The sequence below is a fragment of the Carya illinoinensis genome, chromosome 4 (assembly GCF_018687715.1).
Source record: "Carya illinoinensis cultivar Pawnee chromosome 4, C.illinoinensisPawnee_v1, whole genome shotgun sequence".
NCBI classification, from domain to species: domain Eukaryota; kingdom Viridiplantae; phylum Streptophyta; class Magnoliopsida; order Fagales; family Juglandaceae; genus Carya; species Carya illinoinensis.
The window spans coordinates 37,999,672-38,016,686 of NC_056755.1; the positions used below are offsets into that span (position 1 = coordinate 37,999,672).

Below are 17,015 nucleotides of genomic sequence, written 5' to 3' on the forward strand. Positions count from 1 at the left end.
GTAGGTAGGTTGCTGTCTAACTCGATCTGACCTTCTAGGAGGTGGGATATGAACTAATTCATTAGGGGAAAGTGATGAAGGAGGGGTTTGAGATAATAGTATATGGGGCTGAACATTTGAGGATTTCTGAGGTAATAGGGAGTGATGGTGGTCTTGTATGTGTGTTTGAGTGCAGGATAGGTTGAGGATAAGAGAAAGTAGAGTCTGATAATGGTGAAGGTAAGACCAGACCAGGTGATGGTATATCATGGATGGTGTTGGAACTAGGATCTTGAAAAGGAAAAATGGACTCATAAAAAATAACATCCCTAGAAATGAAGCAGGAATGCCTTTCTAAGTCATAGAGCTTGTACCCCTTGACACCTGCTGGGTAGCCAAGGAAGATGCATCTCTTGGATCTAGGGGTCAGTTTGGATGTGTTATGCTTAAGGGTAGACACAAAGCAAAGGCATCCAAATACCCTTAGATGTGTGTATGTTGGTATGCTAAGAAGAGGACTTTAAAAGGAGACTTATTGTTCAGTATGGGAGTAAGTATTCTGTTAATGAGATGGGTGGCTTTCATGACAGTATCCCCCAAAAAATGAAGAGGTAAAGAAGCTTGAAAAATGAGGGCTCTAGCAACACATAAGAGTGTTGATGCTTTCTCTCAACCATCCCATTCTGTTAAGGGGTGTAAACACAGGCCTTTTGGTGTAAAATTCTATTAAAATTATAGAAAATGGGCATGTCAAATTCTAGTCCATTATCAAACCTGATTTGTTTTATGTTGGTGTTGAATTGGGTATTAACCATGTGAACAAAGTTCTATAAAAGAGTCATTTTCTCAGATTTTAATTCCATCAAACAAACCCAAGTGACTCGAGAGTGATCATCAACTATAGTTAAGAAATAATGATGACCCTGGATTGATGCTTGTGAATAGGGCCCCCAAATGTCACAATGAACCAATTCAAAAGGAGCTAAAGTGCAAGATATACTTAGACTGAATGATTTCCTTTTCTGTTTAGCCAAATGGTAGATAGTACATTGTATATCTTTGTCACTTTTTTCATTGGGAACACAGGACTAAAATACATTCATTCTTTGTTGAGAAGTGTGTCCTAATCTAAAGTGCCAAAGATCAAATTGGTTTGTTTGAGTTGGTTGACTGACAATATTACTAAGAGAGTGTGAACCATCAACTGTGTTGCAACTAGGTGGATTGGAAGTGAAGAAGTAAAAGCCATTGTTAACCCTAGCAAGTCCAATCATCATCCATGAAGAGAGGGTCTGTATAAAGCAAAGCTTGTTTAGAAAGATAAAGCAAAGTGGGTTGTTGTGAGTGAGTTTTCTAAAAATGATTAAATTGATGGTGAATGATAGTACACAGAGTACATTGTTGAGGGTCCATGTATTAGACAATTTCGCAGTTCCAATGTGAGTCTTGTTTGGCAACTGAATAAAGGAATGAGTCTCACAAATGATAGAATTGAGAAATGATGGAGAACAAACCATGTGGCCTGTAGCTTTAGTATCAAGAATCCAAGGTGCAGCTTGTAAGTTAGTTAAATGGTTGTTTAGAAAGGATGCAAGCTGTTGTTAGTGAGTTGTAGAAAAAATGGATGAATTTGCAGGTAAATCTGTGTATGCCATGTTGGAGGAATGAGGGGAACTAGTTATGGATTCAGCAGGCTTGTTTTGATCAAGGGATCAAGGGTTACCAACATTGAGCTGTGTTGTTTGAGCATTGACAAGTGCAAGGAGCTGTTGAATTTGAGCTTCAAAGATGGGGGTAGCTTTAATCCTTCCATGGGTGCTTTCTCATAGCTTTGCAATGTGACTTGATTTGTAGAGTGTCTAACTAAGAGTCCTCTCTTAGACTTGGTAAATTTAAAGTTTGGAGGGAAACCAATTAATCAATAGCACTTATCCTTAGTGTAATCACTCTTATCCACAGTGGTAGCAGGTTACATCAACCTTGTCCCTTTTCCTTCCCTAAGACTTGAATATAGCCAAGGTTGAAGTCTCATGATTAGGCAGCAAGAGGGCACGAGTTTCCATCTGCCTTTCTTCCTATAAAACTAATGAGAAAATCCTATCCAAAGATGGCATAGAAGTCATCAAAATCATTTGCCCCTTATGCTATCAAAGCTGTCATTTAACCCCATCAAAAATTTAAAAAAGAAGTCTGTTTGTTGATCCTCAGCAATTTATAACATTGCAATTACACAAGAATAATGGGGAAGGGGGTTTGTAGTTGTGCATTTCTTCCCAAGTAGCATTATGTTGAGTAAAATAGTCAATTACAAATTGGGATCCTTGTGTGATGGATGCAAGCTATTGTTGAAGCTGGTATATCCTTACATTGTTTGGTTGTGCAAATTGAGTTTTGAGCTTATCCCATACTACTTTGGCAAAGCTAATGTACAAAACATTAGATGCAATCTCCTTAGAGATGGAGTTTAGAATTTAGAATCCATGACAAGATGAGGTTGTTACATCTCAAATAGGGTATGTAGAGAGGATCTGTTATGGCAAGTGTTTCAATGGTTCTATCAACAAAACCAAGTTTGTTCTTGATGGAGATAGCTAGTGTGAATGGTATGTTCCATGAGAGATAATTAGGTCCTGTTAAGTGTGGGGTGATCACCACAGTATTGGCATTATCACTGTGATAAAGGAAGAAATGATTGTTGGGATTTTCAGATAGGGATGAGTTGTGAGAAGTGTTGACAGAAGAGGCTTCATCAGCCATTGTGACAGCAGTATGATCAGTGAGATGAAATTATAAGAAGATTGGATTAAGAAAACATAGATAGAATAGAAGTTGGAATCACAAATGACCAAGCTCTGATACCATGTTGAATAAATGAAGGCCAAATTGATGAATGCAATGAATGAACTGAAGATGAAAAGCAAGTTGATGACCTGAGTGAGTTACTCGAAACAAAAGTAAACTTGAAGAGAAGAATTATAATATTTCTCATTAATACCTCTCAGCTATGTACAGTTCTGTTTATATAGAGCAAGTATAAAAGGCATGAGTGCCAAAAATAGAAAAAGAACAAAAGAGACAAATTTTGTCCATTGTACATAAAAGAGCACCTTTTGTCTACTTTACTCCTAGCCTACTTTATCATAAAGTTGTTGTGTTATGCTCCCATTATCACCATTTGTTTTATTTGCTTTGATCACAGCAAGTGCACCTCCATAATGAGGTTTGTCTAGTGCCTCATTCTCTTCTTGAATAGCAGCATTATGCTGTGAACTCTAGGCAGAAGCTTCATGCTACAAGTTCATTAGTAAACTTTGTGAAAGCATAAAAACAATGCTAGTAGCACCAACAACATCACACAATTGCACACAACATAAATAACATGCCATTCCAGTCAGGATTTTTTGATTTCTAATACTGTTATGCCTTTTATACAACATATATTACAAGAAAGCTGCATCCAAACCCTCATTTTCATTTGTAGTTAGAGCTCATATATTTGAACTGGTCTTTTGTTTTCTTGGAAACCAAACAAAATTGATATCAGTGATAATAATATAAGCACTTCAATATTTGAAATGAGAGACAATCAAACCCACAAGGAAAGAGGAAAAACAAAAAAACACCCATATCTAATTCAACTCCAAAATACAAGTTACAACAGCCTACTTCACAGGAAATTTTAGAATTCCTTTTTTTCTTAATCCAAAATTTAAAATTTTTTATATGAATAAATCACAAATCAGTTCTACTACATAAGCATTTATGCCAAAAAGAACAAAAAAACATATCAAGATGACTATAACCCAACCATACTCCTTTCATTCCCAACCTCAAACTCTAAAAACTATTAATTGGGAAAAAAACATATCAAATGGATGAGACATTGAATAGCTTTCATGTGCCTCAATCACTTTGTACACCAATTCTAATGGATAAGGCCATGTTTCCACTTTTCACAATGCTTGCAACCTCAAACTCCACAATAGAAGAGCAACAACTCTAAATTATGATTCTCAATAAAAACTTCCAAAAAAATCTAGCTTAGATATAGTGGATGGTTAAATAAAATTACAAGAAAAACATGGAAGAAGAAAATGAGAGAAAGAAGATAGCTTACTTTAGGTGGTTGGACAAATGGAGGTTATAGTGGTGTTTGTAACAACGAAACCCTAGAGGAAAATGAAGAGATAGAACCCTAGAGGGAGAAGAAGGGTCTCGAAGGTTTGAGAGAAAAAGGCCAAAATATTATTGATTTGAAATGAATAGTGAATGAATGAATACAAGTGAAATATAAGAGAAGTATTTATACTCTGTACAAATAAACATCATAAATACACATACAAATAAAATCACTACAAGATACATGACACCTGTACTAAAATTTAAAAGTATATAAGTGATACCCCCCTTATTATGGAGAGTACATAGAATGAACTCCCATCTTGGTGACAAAATCCTAAAATTGTTGATGGCCAGGGGGTTTGGTTAGAGCATTAGTAAGTTGATGATGAGAAGCCAAATGGAAAGTCTTGATGATCCCAACTTGGATTTTGTCATGGATGAAGTGGTAGTCCAATTCAATATGCTTGATTTGTTCATGAAAAACAAGGTTGGCAGCAATGTGTAAAGCAGCCTGACTATCACAAAAGAGTTGAACACTATTAGAATGTGAACCGTATTCAGCTTCTACTGAAGAACAAGAAACAGTAAATTGTATCTTTGTCTTCCAAAAAACCAAAGAACCCCAAGAAATACACAATTACCACTTGTAGAACGATAGCAATTAGGGAAAGAAGCTCAATCTGAATATGCAAAGGCTTTAAGGGACAAGGAGTTAGTAACTGGAATAAAGAGACCATGACCAGGGATACTCTTAATATACTGCAAAACTCTATAAGCTGCTATGAGATGAGCCTGCCTGGGCTAAGCCATGTCTAGACTAAGCCTATGCACTGAGTAAAATAGATCTGGTCGAGTCAATGTAAGGTAAAAAAGTTTCCTAATAAGTCTACGATAGATAGTTGGATTAGGGAGTAAAACTCCTTCTTCTTTACTTAATTTAATATTCTACTCCATTGGAAAAGAGGCCGGTTTAGAAGCAAGCAAACCAGCATGCTTCTAAACCAACCTCTTGAAGAGTTTCTAAAGAATACTTTCTCTAGCATAAAGAAATGCCTACAGGAGATCTAGCCACTTCCAACTCAAGAAAATATTTGAACTGACCAAGATTATTGAGCTTGAATTTATCATCAAGCAAGAGCTTCAAGTGCTCCACAGAATTTATATCATTACTAGCTATGAGAATATTATCAATATAAACAAGAAGTGTAACGAAAGAGGAACCCGAGGACTTGGTGAAAAGAGAATAATCAGCTTTGGATTGTACAAAGCCTAAGTCAAGAATAAAATATAAGAAATTGGAAAACCATTGCCTGGAAGCTTGTTTCAAATCATAAAGAGATTTGTTGAGCTTACAAACCTTAGAATCCCCTTTAACATGAAAACCAGGAAGCAACTTCATATACATTTCTTCAAATAAATTCCCATGTAAAAATGTATTACTAATATCAAGTTGGGTAAGATGCCAACCTTTGACAGTAGCAATAGCTAGTAAAGTTTGAATAGTAGCCATTTTAGCTACGGGAGATAAGGTCTCAGAATAATCCAAACCTTCTTGTTGGGTATAACTCTTAGCAACCAATCTTGCCTTGTATCTCTCTATTGAACCATTAGTATGATACTTAATTTTGTAGACCCATTTATAGCCTATAGGTTTTTTATCAGGAGGTAGTGAAGTAGCAATCCATGTATTATTGTTTTTCAAAGATGTGATCTCAATAGTCATAGCATCTCTCCAATGAGAGTGCTTGACTGCTTGATGATAGAACTCAGGGTCAGTATCAGCAGTGATGGACAAGGCAAAAGAAAGGCAAGCATAAGAAAGAAAATGTGAGATATCATATTTGGTGTGTGATAGAGAAGGGGAAGAAGAAGAACATGGTGAAGAAACTAATGAGGAGTGAGCAGAGGAAGAGGAGTTACAATGAAAATTATGCATGTAACCAGGAGCTTTTCTAATTCTATTCGATCTTCGAGGAGTTGGCATATAACTCTATACAAATAAACATCAGAAATACATTTATACAAATAAAATCACTACAAGATACATGACACGTGTACTAAAATTATAAAGTATATATGTGATAGTGTTACACGGAGCCACTACCAATGTGAGAGAGATAGAGATATATATATATATACATCGATGCACAAGATTTTAGCTTTTACCATTTTAGCTTTCATGTACCTCAATCACTTAACCACTCCTCTCATTTCAAGCCCTAAACTCCAAAATGCTATAACTCAATAATAAAAAATGGTTCACAAAAATAAAGCAATGCTCTAAAATTGACTACTTTGAAATATCGACCAAATTTTCGAGAAAGACTCTATAAAACATGTTGGAGATAGGTCACACCATATGTGGCTTCTAGAAATTGTCATCGTTTTCAAACCTTGCAATTGGAGCACATAGATTAGGCCAGCAAGAATATATTTATATTCTTGTATTTCACTTTCACTTTGAAAGATATTTCATGTTCTTAGAAACATGATATATCATTGCTAATTTTAAAATATTTTGATCAAAATTTTTTTAAAAAAAATAAATAAATTAACCCCTTAGCCCTTACCAATCCTTGCCCCATTTATCCTAACTTGGATACAAATTATCAAAGCAAAATAAATGTATAAGCTACTTCCCCCTTCAAATGCTATACTCCTTGCATGCACAAAAACCTTGACACAAATTCATGATGTTGGATCTCTCTCCCTCTCTTCCTGAAAGTTCTTCTCGAAGCAACCTATCCACTTCAGTACTTTGCCATGATTCAAGTACTTGTGGATCTTTGCCCTCTAATGGTTTGTCTAGAATCTCCATTATTCATTCTCAACAAATGATTCCATCAGCACTTTTTATGTTTTTCCAAAAACGATATTTATTTTTTATTTTAAATCTTGTCATCTCTAATTATGTCTACGAATTATATATTATATCTTAAATGGACAACACCAAATATGTATACCTAAAATTAGAAAATAAAATCTAGATTAAAGAACAACAAAGAGATTTTTTTTCTTACTCATCCGTCAAACATTTGATATATATCATAAGATCATGATGGTTAAAACTAAAGATGGAAAAATATCACTCGTTTTGAAAATATAAGTACCATACATTCTATCAAGGGTAATTATAATTCTAAGTAGGCAATGATAAAGATAGATAAAGATGCTGATCAACTAACTAGATTTCATCATGGTTCGTGTAGTGCATTTCTTTTCCTCTTCCAGTTTAGAATATTATTCGTGGGGTTATATATTCAATCTAATACCTTTCTTGTTGCAATTGAGAACAACATTCAAAGCCTGCAGGCAGATTCTATACAACATGCATTCTATTGTGGGGTAATAAAAGGTTTATATATGTACAATCCAATTGGATTGTCGATGGGTGATTGAGAAAGTAGGGATTTAATGCTTCAATGGGAAATCTGTGGTGTGGAAATTAAAAATATTAATAAAAAAATTCTCAACATCTAATACCCACATGAACACATCCACAAAATGCATATATACAAAAATATCTCATGCAAAAAATTTCATGATTTCAAACTCAAATACCTATAAATTAGTCTACAAACAAAAAGCCCAATTTTTTATACTACAACAAGCATGGATGAAGGGGGACAGATAGACAAATTTGTTGCAACCATACCTGTGGTGACGGAAGGTACCCAAGAGTCTCGATCAACAATCTCCACCTCCGATTTGCTCAAAATCGTTGAAAAGACCCAAATGCTTCAAATCCTCAATTGCACGGCGCCAAGTTGTATGGGGAGGAGAAGACAACCCTAGCTTCCGCTAGGAAGGCTAACGAATTGGAGGAATAGAAGTTTGGTTGGTGATCAAAAATGCTGGTCTCGTCGTGCGAGGGTGGATGGACACTGCAATGGTAGGTACTTGGCAATGGAGAAGAACAAAGTAGTGGAGAAGGAAAGTATTAGGGAATGGCTAAGCTGGTTCTTGGGGGGGAGGGGGGGGGGGGGGGGGAATAAAACATGTCGTGTGTTTTGCTGCCCAAACCAAGTATAGATGACTTTTAGTCCGTTGCAAGGTGTTTTTTCTTTTTGCAGTGAAAACAATGGCCGCAATAACCTTAAAATCACTGCAAATGAGTCCAGTTAGGATCCACTCCATTTAAATCTCAAGTCGTAGTTAAAAGGTCGCGACGAATTTTGATTTGTTGCAAAAAGTGACTTATTGTGGCAATTTTATTATATAGGATTACATAGGATTTCTAGGGACACAAAGAGCAGAGTATGGAAGTTATGCAATAATCACGTAGTTGGTGATTCTCTTGATATGTTATCTTCGAATGCAAGGCTATTAGGAAGATGGTTCATAATTGGCTAAGATGGCATGGGAAAATTATTTGTTGCGGTTACATGCCAAATGAAGTTACTGCAAAAGCAATTTATGGTATAGAAGAACAATTCTTGAGGAGGATGAATCCATATAAGGTCCATGATGGCCTGTAAAGTTGGAAAGAACCAAATCTACAAAAATAAAGTAGAAAAAGCCAAGGAAATAAGCTAGGAAGAAGAAAATATCAAAGGGTAAGAGAAAGTCGATGAGGGGAGTATAGATGAATAGAGGGGTCGTGGAACTGTCAACTCTACTTTCTTCTTGGGAATAGATATTTTATATTAATTCGCAATTGATTATGAATGGAACATTAAAAAACTAATATGCAAAATTTGTGGGATATGAAGTGTAAGATATGGAAAATTCTATAGACTACACTCACATTTCACTCTCATCCCACTTAATAATAGGGGTGGGCAGCAGGGGCTAGCCCCCCGCTACTCTGCCCCCATCCGCCCCGCCCCTGCATGGGCAGATGGGCTACCCCACACCACACATGCCGAGGCGTGGGACAAATACGCTAAGCGGGGGCAGGGGGTGGGCAAGGCTCAACCCCGCCCCGCTTTTCCCTCGCCTTGCCCCGTACTTAATATTTATATTTATAAATATATATTTATGTTTTACAAATTATATATATAAATATATATTACAATTTGTTAAAGTTGTTCACAAGACTCTTGTATGGCCTTGGAGTTCTATATAAAGGTGGCCTAGGGTGCCCATGTCATATGCAATCTTGTGAACAAGTTTCACTCTCTTGTGACTCTTGTGATCTTGTGACTTTTGTGAACAAATCTAATAAATTTAAAAATTAATAATATAATTTTTATGTTATTAGTTTTTAAATTATTATTGTATATATAAATTTTAATTTATGATTTAATTATATAATAATTTGGGTCTAAAAAATTTTTTTTAGACCCAAAAATAATGTTTAAGCCCAATGAAACATAGTGTTCTTGAAGTGGGTGGGGGGCGGGGAGGGTGGGATGTTCACCCCGCCCACCTAGCACCGGGGCGGGGGGCCCCGCCACTACCTCCCGGGAGACGGGTGTGGGATGGAAATACCACCCAGCCCCCCGCATATGCCGGGGCAGGATGCAGGGAAAGGGTGCCCCCTCTCCCGCATATGCGGATAGCACTCCTACATAATAAGGTGATACTATTTATCAACACGATTTTAAAAAAGGGTGATAAGAGTGCCACATTTTATACAGTGAAATGAGAATAAAATGAGAGTGTGATTTATAACATTACTTATAAAATAATATTTAATCTTTGACATATGTTCACAAGATTAATACACATTTTTATGTTCACAATAATGGCTCGTATTCAACAGTATTTTGATAAGTTGAATCACTCATACTACAATTTTTGTTGAGTTTCATTTGTGGTTCTTGCTTTTAGCGATATCATTTATGCAGTAGATCTTATGAATATCATGGTCTTATGCAATAGATCAAAGACAATAAACTTAAGTGATTGATGCAACAATATTGAATATTTAAAAGCAACATTAGATTATGGTATTTGCAAGTTATTTTTTTGAAAATTTTATATATTACGCCTTTCAACTCTTTTGCAACTTAACTACGTACCCAACAATCAAGATTATCATTTTACATATATATCCAAGCTATCACTCAGTTTGCAATTTGTCTCTTTAGATCTAACCATTAAGATCATGTCATGAGTACGATACCTTTGTTTTTGTCCATCTGAACGATTAAGAGTAGTGATAGGTTTACAAATATTACAGTCCATTTACAACTTTTAATAAAATAATTTGTTTTTTAAAATTTAAACACACCAAGTCAAAATAAAATTTCAAAAACGCACCAAGTCAGAAATGATATAAGTTGAAATTAAAATTAAAAGTTGAATAAAATATTATTAGAATGTATTATTTTAATATTATTTTTGTATTAGGATTTGAAAAAATTGAATTATTTATTTTATTTTGTATGAAAATTTTAAAAAGTTATAATGATTAAATAATATGAGATGAGATGTTTTATGAAAATGAACAAGAATTTGTTGCTTTTTATTTTTGATCAAGTATATAAAAACTCAACTCTAGCTATATATATTGTACGAGTAATACTACATGCAGTCGTGGAATTGCAAATGTCGCGCAATCGCTTTGAAAAAAAGTGGGATCCACGATTAAAAAGTTAATTTTTTTTCATGTGGGTCACATATTAATTCATTTTTTTCAAAGCGACTGTACGCCGCTTGCATAACCACGACTGCAAATATCATTTCTCATATTGTACATGTACGTGATGATATCATTTTAGAAATCAAAGTCGTAAGTAGCAAGCATTTCAATATGCATGGCTAGTTGCTTCTATCTTTAACTTTTAAATGGTTCCATTGGATATTTGAAATATTTCAAATTATACGAATCGTATTGAAATTTTTTGAGTTAAAAATATTTTATTAAGTTTTGAAAATATATAGAAAAAAGTTTAATAAAAATATTATAAAATTAAAAAATTAGTTTAGTATAATTTTTATTTTGAAGTTTGTAAAATGTGTATTGATTTTTGTATTTTGTTTTGAAATTTGAAAAAAATATTTTGATTTTATGTTTGGATAATATTAAGTAATAATCATATGAAAAAATTGAAAATTATTTATATTTAAATGATATTTAAAAATAAAATTATGATAAGTTTTAATAATATTGAGAATTTTATATCTCATCTCTTGTTCTAACGTCTCCATAACTTGGGATTCCAATTTAAATCATCACCTATATCACAATGAAATATGTTTTAGTCATAAAAAAATGATTTGATGTCATATATACGTTATTAATAAAATTATTTATCGTTTTTTATTTTTATTTCTTTACCAAACTTCTCAGAGTATTTAATTCCTTATAATTGCAGACACGGTCTGAAAGAGCTGCGATGGATGACATAGGTTTGAGATGTGTGCCAAATGGGAAGCAGAGTCGGCAAGGCATCTCGTTTTTTATTTTTTTATTTTTGTTCTTTCTTTCTTTTTTTAATGCATATAATCTGTTGGAGTTCCTGCATGTCTGTGATTCACTGAAGGAAAATGATAGGATCCGCTGCGTCCCGTTCATTTGTCGTGCTCCCTTTTTACCCTTTTTTTTTTTTTTTTTTTTAATTTTACAGAAAAATTAAGAAAATATTGTTTAATTATATTGTAAATTTTATTTATTTTTTCAAAATATTTAAAAGTGTTAAAAAAATGATTTAAAAAAATATTTAAAAGTGTTTTTTTTTGCTTTTTTTATATTATTTTTTTAATACTTTTAAATATTTTAAAAAAATGAATAAAATTCATAATATAATTAAATATAATTTTTTTAATCTTTTCGTAAAAAAATAAAAAAAAATTCAAAAAAAAAAGTTAACGGGACAAGTTAATGGAATTTCTAGCATTGTCCTTCACTGAATAGCAACAATGTTTAAGGATATTCTGGTCCTTTTAACGTCTAACGGTTTCATTGGAGGTTTTCAAATTTTGAATCGATATCAAAGCACAATCCTACCAAAAAATTAAAAAAAAGATTTATTACTATTTTCAAAATTCGTTTAAATAGTAATAAACAAAATTTTACCAAATTTAATACAATCGACCCAAATCGACCGGTCCAATCAAAGTATAGAGTTTAAAAATGGACGGATGGATTGGAAATTAATGGTATAATTAAGATTTATATCATTCTACAAGAATTTAAGTGATAATTAAAAAAAAAAAAAAAAAAAGACCTTACCAAACTACCAATCATCTCAAATACATTAAAAATTATGACTTGTAACGAATCGTTTCTATATCGAAACTTTTGTCATGAGTTACCCTCTTAGTCGGATTAGGTATTTAAATGAGAAATAAAATCACAAGATTACCCTAAATTATTAACTTATAATAGGTTTAAGATACTTGTCTTTCTCAAAATAAACTTAAAAAATAAAAACAAAATTGCTTGTTGAACCAAACGAGCAGCATTATCTTTTTATCAAGAATTTTGTGATATATTGTAATACTCATATGATAAGGATAAAAATAGGTAGTGTATGGAATCCCTTATTGTTTGGGAATAAGAAATTCTTACTCTTTATAAGATTTAAATAAGTTTTCAGTTGTATCATTGACTAGTTCTTTTGAAGTAAAGGTCATGATATTTGTGTCTTCCATTAAAGCATTGCATATATTAATCTAGCCCAACATTCATTAGATAAGTTATCTTGAATTATCATTGGTTTGAGAGTATGTGTGAGATTTAGGTTAGTTTATATTCTTTTATTATGCCAGATACAATTTTAGAGATAGAATACGCAAGTCATGTATGTTTCATTTAAATAAATAAAAAAAAAAAAGTCTTATGTTTGTCTACTATTTTTAAAAAAGGTGCTCAAAATTTACATAACTTAAAGACTACAAAAATCTTTTCTTAAATCAAAATTGAACAGAGGCGTAAGGTTGGCTAATCCAAACATAAAGATAATTCTGAAAAAAAAAAACATCTTGATAATTAACTTGTGTTACCTCTCTGTTTTTAGTTCTTGTTTGTTTCTGTTTCTAGTGCTTGACAGTTGACATCACAACGTTGGAATCTTTAATACGCTACAAGAAGGAGTCAAAAGGTACGGGATAGGCATATGCAATATCCAAGAAAATTATAGCTTTTACAGCAACAAACAAGACGATTCATGCATATGCAATGCTAGAAATTCTCACAATGTTGACAAAAATGAAATGCCTGGGAATAATTGTACTGCAAGTTTATCTTTAATTGGGACTTATGTATTGTCTATGATATCTAGCTTCTCTTTAGCAATAAATAATGGGAATGCTTGGTTGGAAACCAGCTTGGAAGGAATCGCAAGGTCACTATAGGTGCCCGTTTGAGAGTGGGGGACCCATATCTTCTTCATTTCAAAAAAATCCCTCTGTTACTAGATTTGAAATCTATCGAGAGGGATGAAAAAGTACAGTGAGACCCTTTGACAACAAACAAGAACTGTCTCACACACACTTGTCTTTTTCTAACCTTTTTCTTGAAAGGTAGAAGGGGATCTTTTATATATTGTCGCTCTTCCATACCCAGAGCCGGTTCTCTTTCTTCCTCCTCTCGTTTCGTTAAAACTTTTTACCTGAAGCTTCTTGTTTTTACTTCAACTTTAAATATAAAATTATATTATATATATAGCAGTGCTGTGGCTTGAGAGCTGCTGCACAAGTTGTGGGTGGGTTTGAGAAGGATGATGAGTGCTTCAAAGTTCATTAAATGTGTCACAGTTGGAGATGGAGCTGTGGGGAAGACCTGTATGCTCATTTGTTACACCAGCAACAAGTTCCCCACTGTAAGTATTTCATCATTCATGACCCCTCGGACAAAAAATCCTTGTTTTTCTTGTTTTTCCTCCATTTATGTTCATTTCATGAGATTTCTACTTGTGGGTCTTTCCATTTAAACAATTCATTAGAGCGCCAGGCTAGATCTCGCTCAAAGTCTCTCAATCTGTGTTGTTTTTTAACAGGATTATATACCCACAGTATTCGACAATTTCAGCGCCAATGTGGCTGTGGATGGGAGCATTGTCAACTTGGGACTCTGGGATACTGCAGGTATTAGGACTCTGAGATGAGATTATTTTAGATTAGATGAGTTGTGAAAACAAACGAGGCCTTAGTCTCCCCAGTAGAAAAGCTTCTTCTATGATTCTCTCTCTCTCTCTCTCTCTCTCTCTCTCTCTCTCTCTCTCTCTCTCTCTCTCTCTCTCTCTCTCTCTCTCTCTCTCTCTCTCTCTCAACTAAGTTCTGTAATCAGAATCTAGCATGCTTTAGATTAGGATTTTGGTTGGTGACTCATTCTTGATACTCTTTACCCTCTGGTTTCAAGGCCAGGAGGATTATAGCAGGTTAAGACCACTGAGTTACCGAGGTGCAGATATATTTGTCTTAGCTTTCTCATTAATCAGTAGAGCAAGCTATGAAAATGTTCTCAAGAAGGTACTGACGTTAATGCGTATCCCTTTCTCGCTTTATCATGTTTTACTTTCTTTTTTTTTTTTTTGCTCTTTTCCCTTTACTTTTCTTGTTGCTATTTTAGATCATGTTTGGAAAAAGTAGGCCACTAACTTAAAGCCTGCAGAGTGTTTTTCCCCATCAATGACATAGATACTTGTACTCTTTACTTTGACCTACACGTCATTACTAGCTATTGTCAGTTGGCATGGTGCTCGTTTCTTCTTGTGCCAGTGATTCATTAAACCAGTAACTGAAGTTATTTATTTGTTCTAATTTTCCAACAGTGGATGCCTGAACTTCGTCGATTTGCACCCAATGTTCCAATTGTTCTTGTTGGAACAAAGTTAGGTAGGTAACTCTTTATATTTTCATATTTTAGTTTTTACTGAGATGTGAGTAACACTAAGTTATTGTTTGTATCTATTTTAGATCTTCGTGAGGAAAGTAGGCATTTAGCTGATCATACGGGTTCTAATGTCATAACATCGGCTCAGGTAAGCTTTATTTATTTTCTTCAAATTATATCTTGGAAATATTTGATTTATCTCGCTTGAGATTGGCTCATTTGGACAATAAACAGGGAGAGGAACTAAGGAAACAAATTGGCGCAGCAGCTTATATAGAGTGCAGTTCTAAGACTCAACAGGTAGATTGTTCAATCTATTTCTGGTGCATTCTGAATGGTTATCTTGTTTGGTTAACGTTACTAGACAATGACTTCCATCTATTGTTTAGAATGTCAAAGCTGTATTTGATACTGCTATTAAGGTTGTTCTTCAACCTCCAAGGAGGAAGGAGATTGCAAGGAAGAAAAGGCGCAGAAGATCTGGACGCGCAATTGCGTAAGTACAGCTTTTCACCTTAGGTGTTTTGTATTGCTCGACTGTATTTGCCGATAGGTAGCTCCCTTAGCTTAACACTTACCTTTTGCTAGAGAGGTATTTTAATTGTAACTACAACCTGATCGTTTTTATATAGAGCGGTGACGCGAAAATGTCAGCTACATGCTTAGAATTGTTGAATGCTCAAATGGCTGCAAGTCATTAACCATGACCACCCAAATGTTTCTTTGTTTTCTTATTTTCCTTTTTCTAGCAATGTCTTGCAAGCAGAAGGGACTAAACTCCTTTGTGGGAGCTGAAGCTCATGAGTGTGTAAATACTGGACTAAGAAGAATGAGTGAGCTGAAATTCAGTGCAGTGGATTTATGTTTGATATTATATGACATGCTTGCAATGGTAACTTATATGAAGTGAACTTTCCCATGAGGAACCAAGAGAAAGAATTTGATGGTATATCTCGCCCAAAATCTGACCTAGTAACATTGTCATTGAAAAAGTAGTTTATAATTTCTTATTCAGGCAAGGATTTTGGTATGTTAGATCTTTCGGCCTAGGAAAACTTGTGCCTTATTCAGGCAAGGATTTTGGTATGTTAGATCTTTCGGCCTAGGAAAACTTGTGCCAACCTTGAATCATCCAAGAGAATTTACCAACATCTCATGCTCCAACTTATCGAATACACTACTCCATGATTGTGAGTAATGGGTTTATAATTTTTTTAATCCATAAAGGAGGTTTTGGTGTATATAACAGTTAAGTCTTCTCAACTAAGAATATAACAACAAGATGTGGGATGATTTTACCACAAGAGGTCCTCTTTTTCTCTGCTTCTGTTTACTAATCATGAAGGTTTTATACTACTTTAAGGAGCAAGATCATGTGATGTGCTGCTTATGAGAACCATCTCATAGTTAGGATAAAGTTGGGGGACTCGGTATTTGGTCTCATTGAATAATCTCCTCCCGCCCCCGCAGGGCATACACATGCAAATTCTTTCTCAGACTTATAATTTATCATTAGGAGATAATTTTTTTCCTTGGTATATATCATAACTATTCAAGTCTGTACTTGAAGATCGTCTATTAGGTATGACTTTTCATTAAATATTTTTATTTAACTACAGGAGTATTGTCTGTGGAGGCTGTGCTGCTTAGGACATGTTGAAGCTGCAGTGGAGAGTAGCCCCCCACTTTCAGCATGCAGTTTCACAAATGCTTTTGGGTGCTGGTTCCTGACAGCCGTTTAGATGTCTAAATTGGCTCATGTAATTTAGCTTGATTCCCAAACATGCCTGAATAGAAGTGGGAATTGTTCATTCTCTCATGTACTGTTACTAGGCTAATTGTGTTTAATTTGGTTTTTGCTAAAGTGAGTGCTGTTTGGTATGTGTATTAAATACCTTTAAGCTGTAAGAAAGTTGAAATCCTTTGTTAAGTTCCGTTTGAATAGTGAAAGTATCTCATCTCATCTTATTTCATCATCATAACTTTTCAAATTCTTACAAAAAAAAATATAATAAACAATTCAACTTTTTTAAATTTTAAAATAATAATAATATTAAAAAAATAATATTTTAATAATATTTTATTCAACTTTCAATTTACATTTAAAATAATTTTATCTCATTTTACTGTCCAAACTGCACATAAAGTTGGCCTGAAGAAATGTTCACGGTTTAGCATCCCACCGCAT

The 17,015-nt window shown here is 34.1% G+C and overlaps 1 protein-coding gene across 1 annotated transcript; it reads left to right on the plus strand.

Annotated features, from left to right (window-relative positions):
* Positions 1 to 13,474: 13,474 nt before the first annotated feature.
* On the plus strand, positions 13,475 to 16,803 carry LOC122306648 (rac-like GTP-binding protein ARAC7). Its single transcript, XM_043119091.1, has 8 exons — positions 13,475 to 13,814; positions 13,992 to 14,079; positions 14,354 to 14,463; positions 14,766 to 14,829; positions 14,911 to 14,975; positions 15,062 to 15,127; positions 15,217 to 15,323; positions 16,447 to 16,803. The coding sequence occupies exons 1-8, from the start codon at positions 13,713 to 13,715 to the stop codon at positions 16,475 to 16,477; spliced, it is 633 nt and encodes a 210-aa protein (XP_042975025.1). The 5' UTR covers positions 13,475 to 13,712; the 3' UTR covers positions 16,478 to 16,803.
* The last annotated feature ends 212 nt before the right edge of the window (positions 16,804 to 17,015 follow it).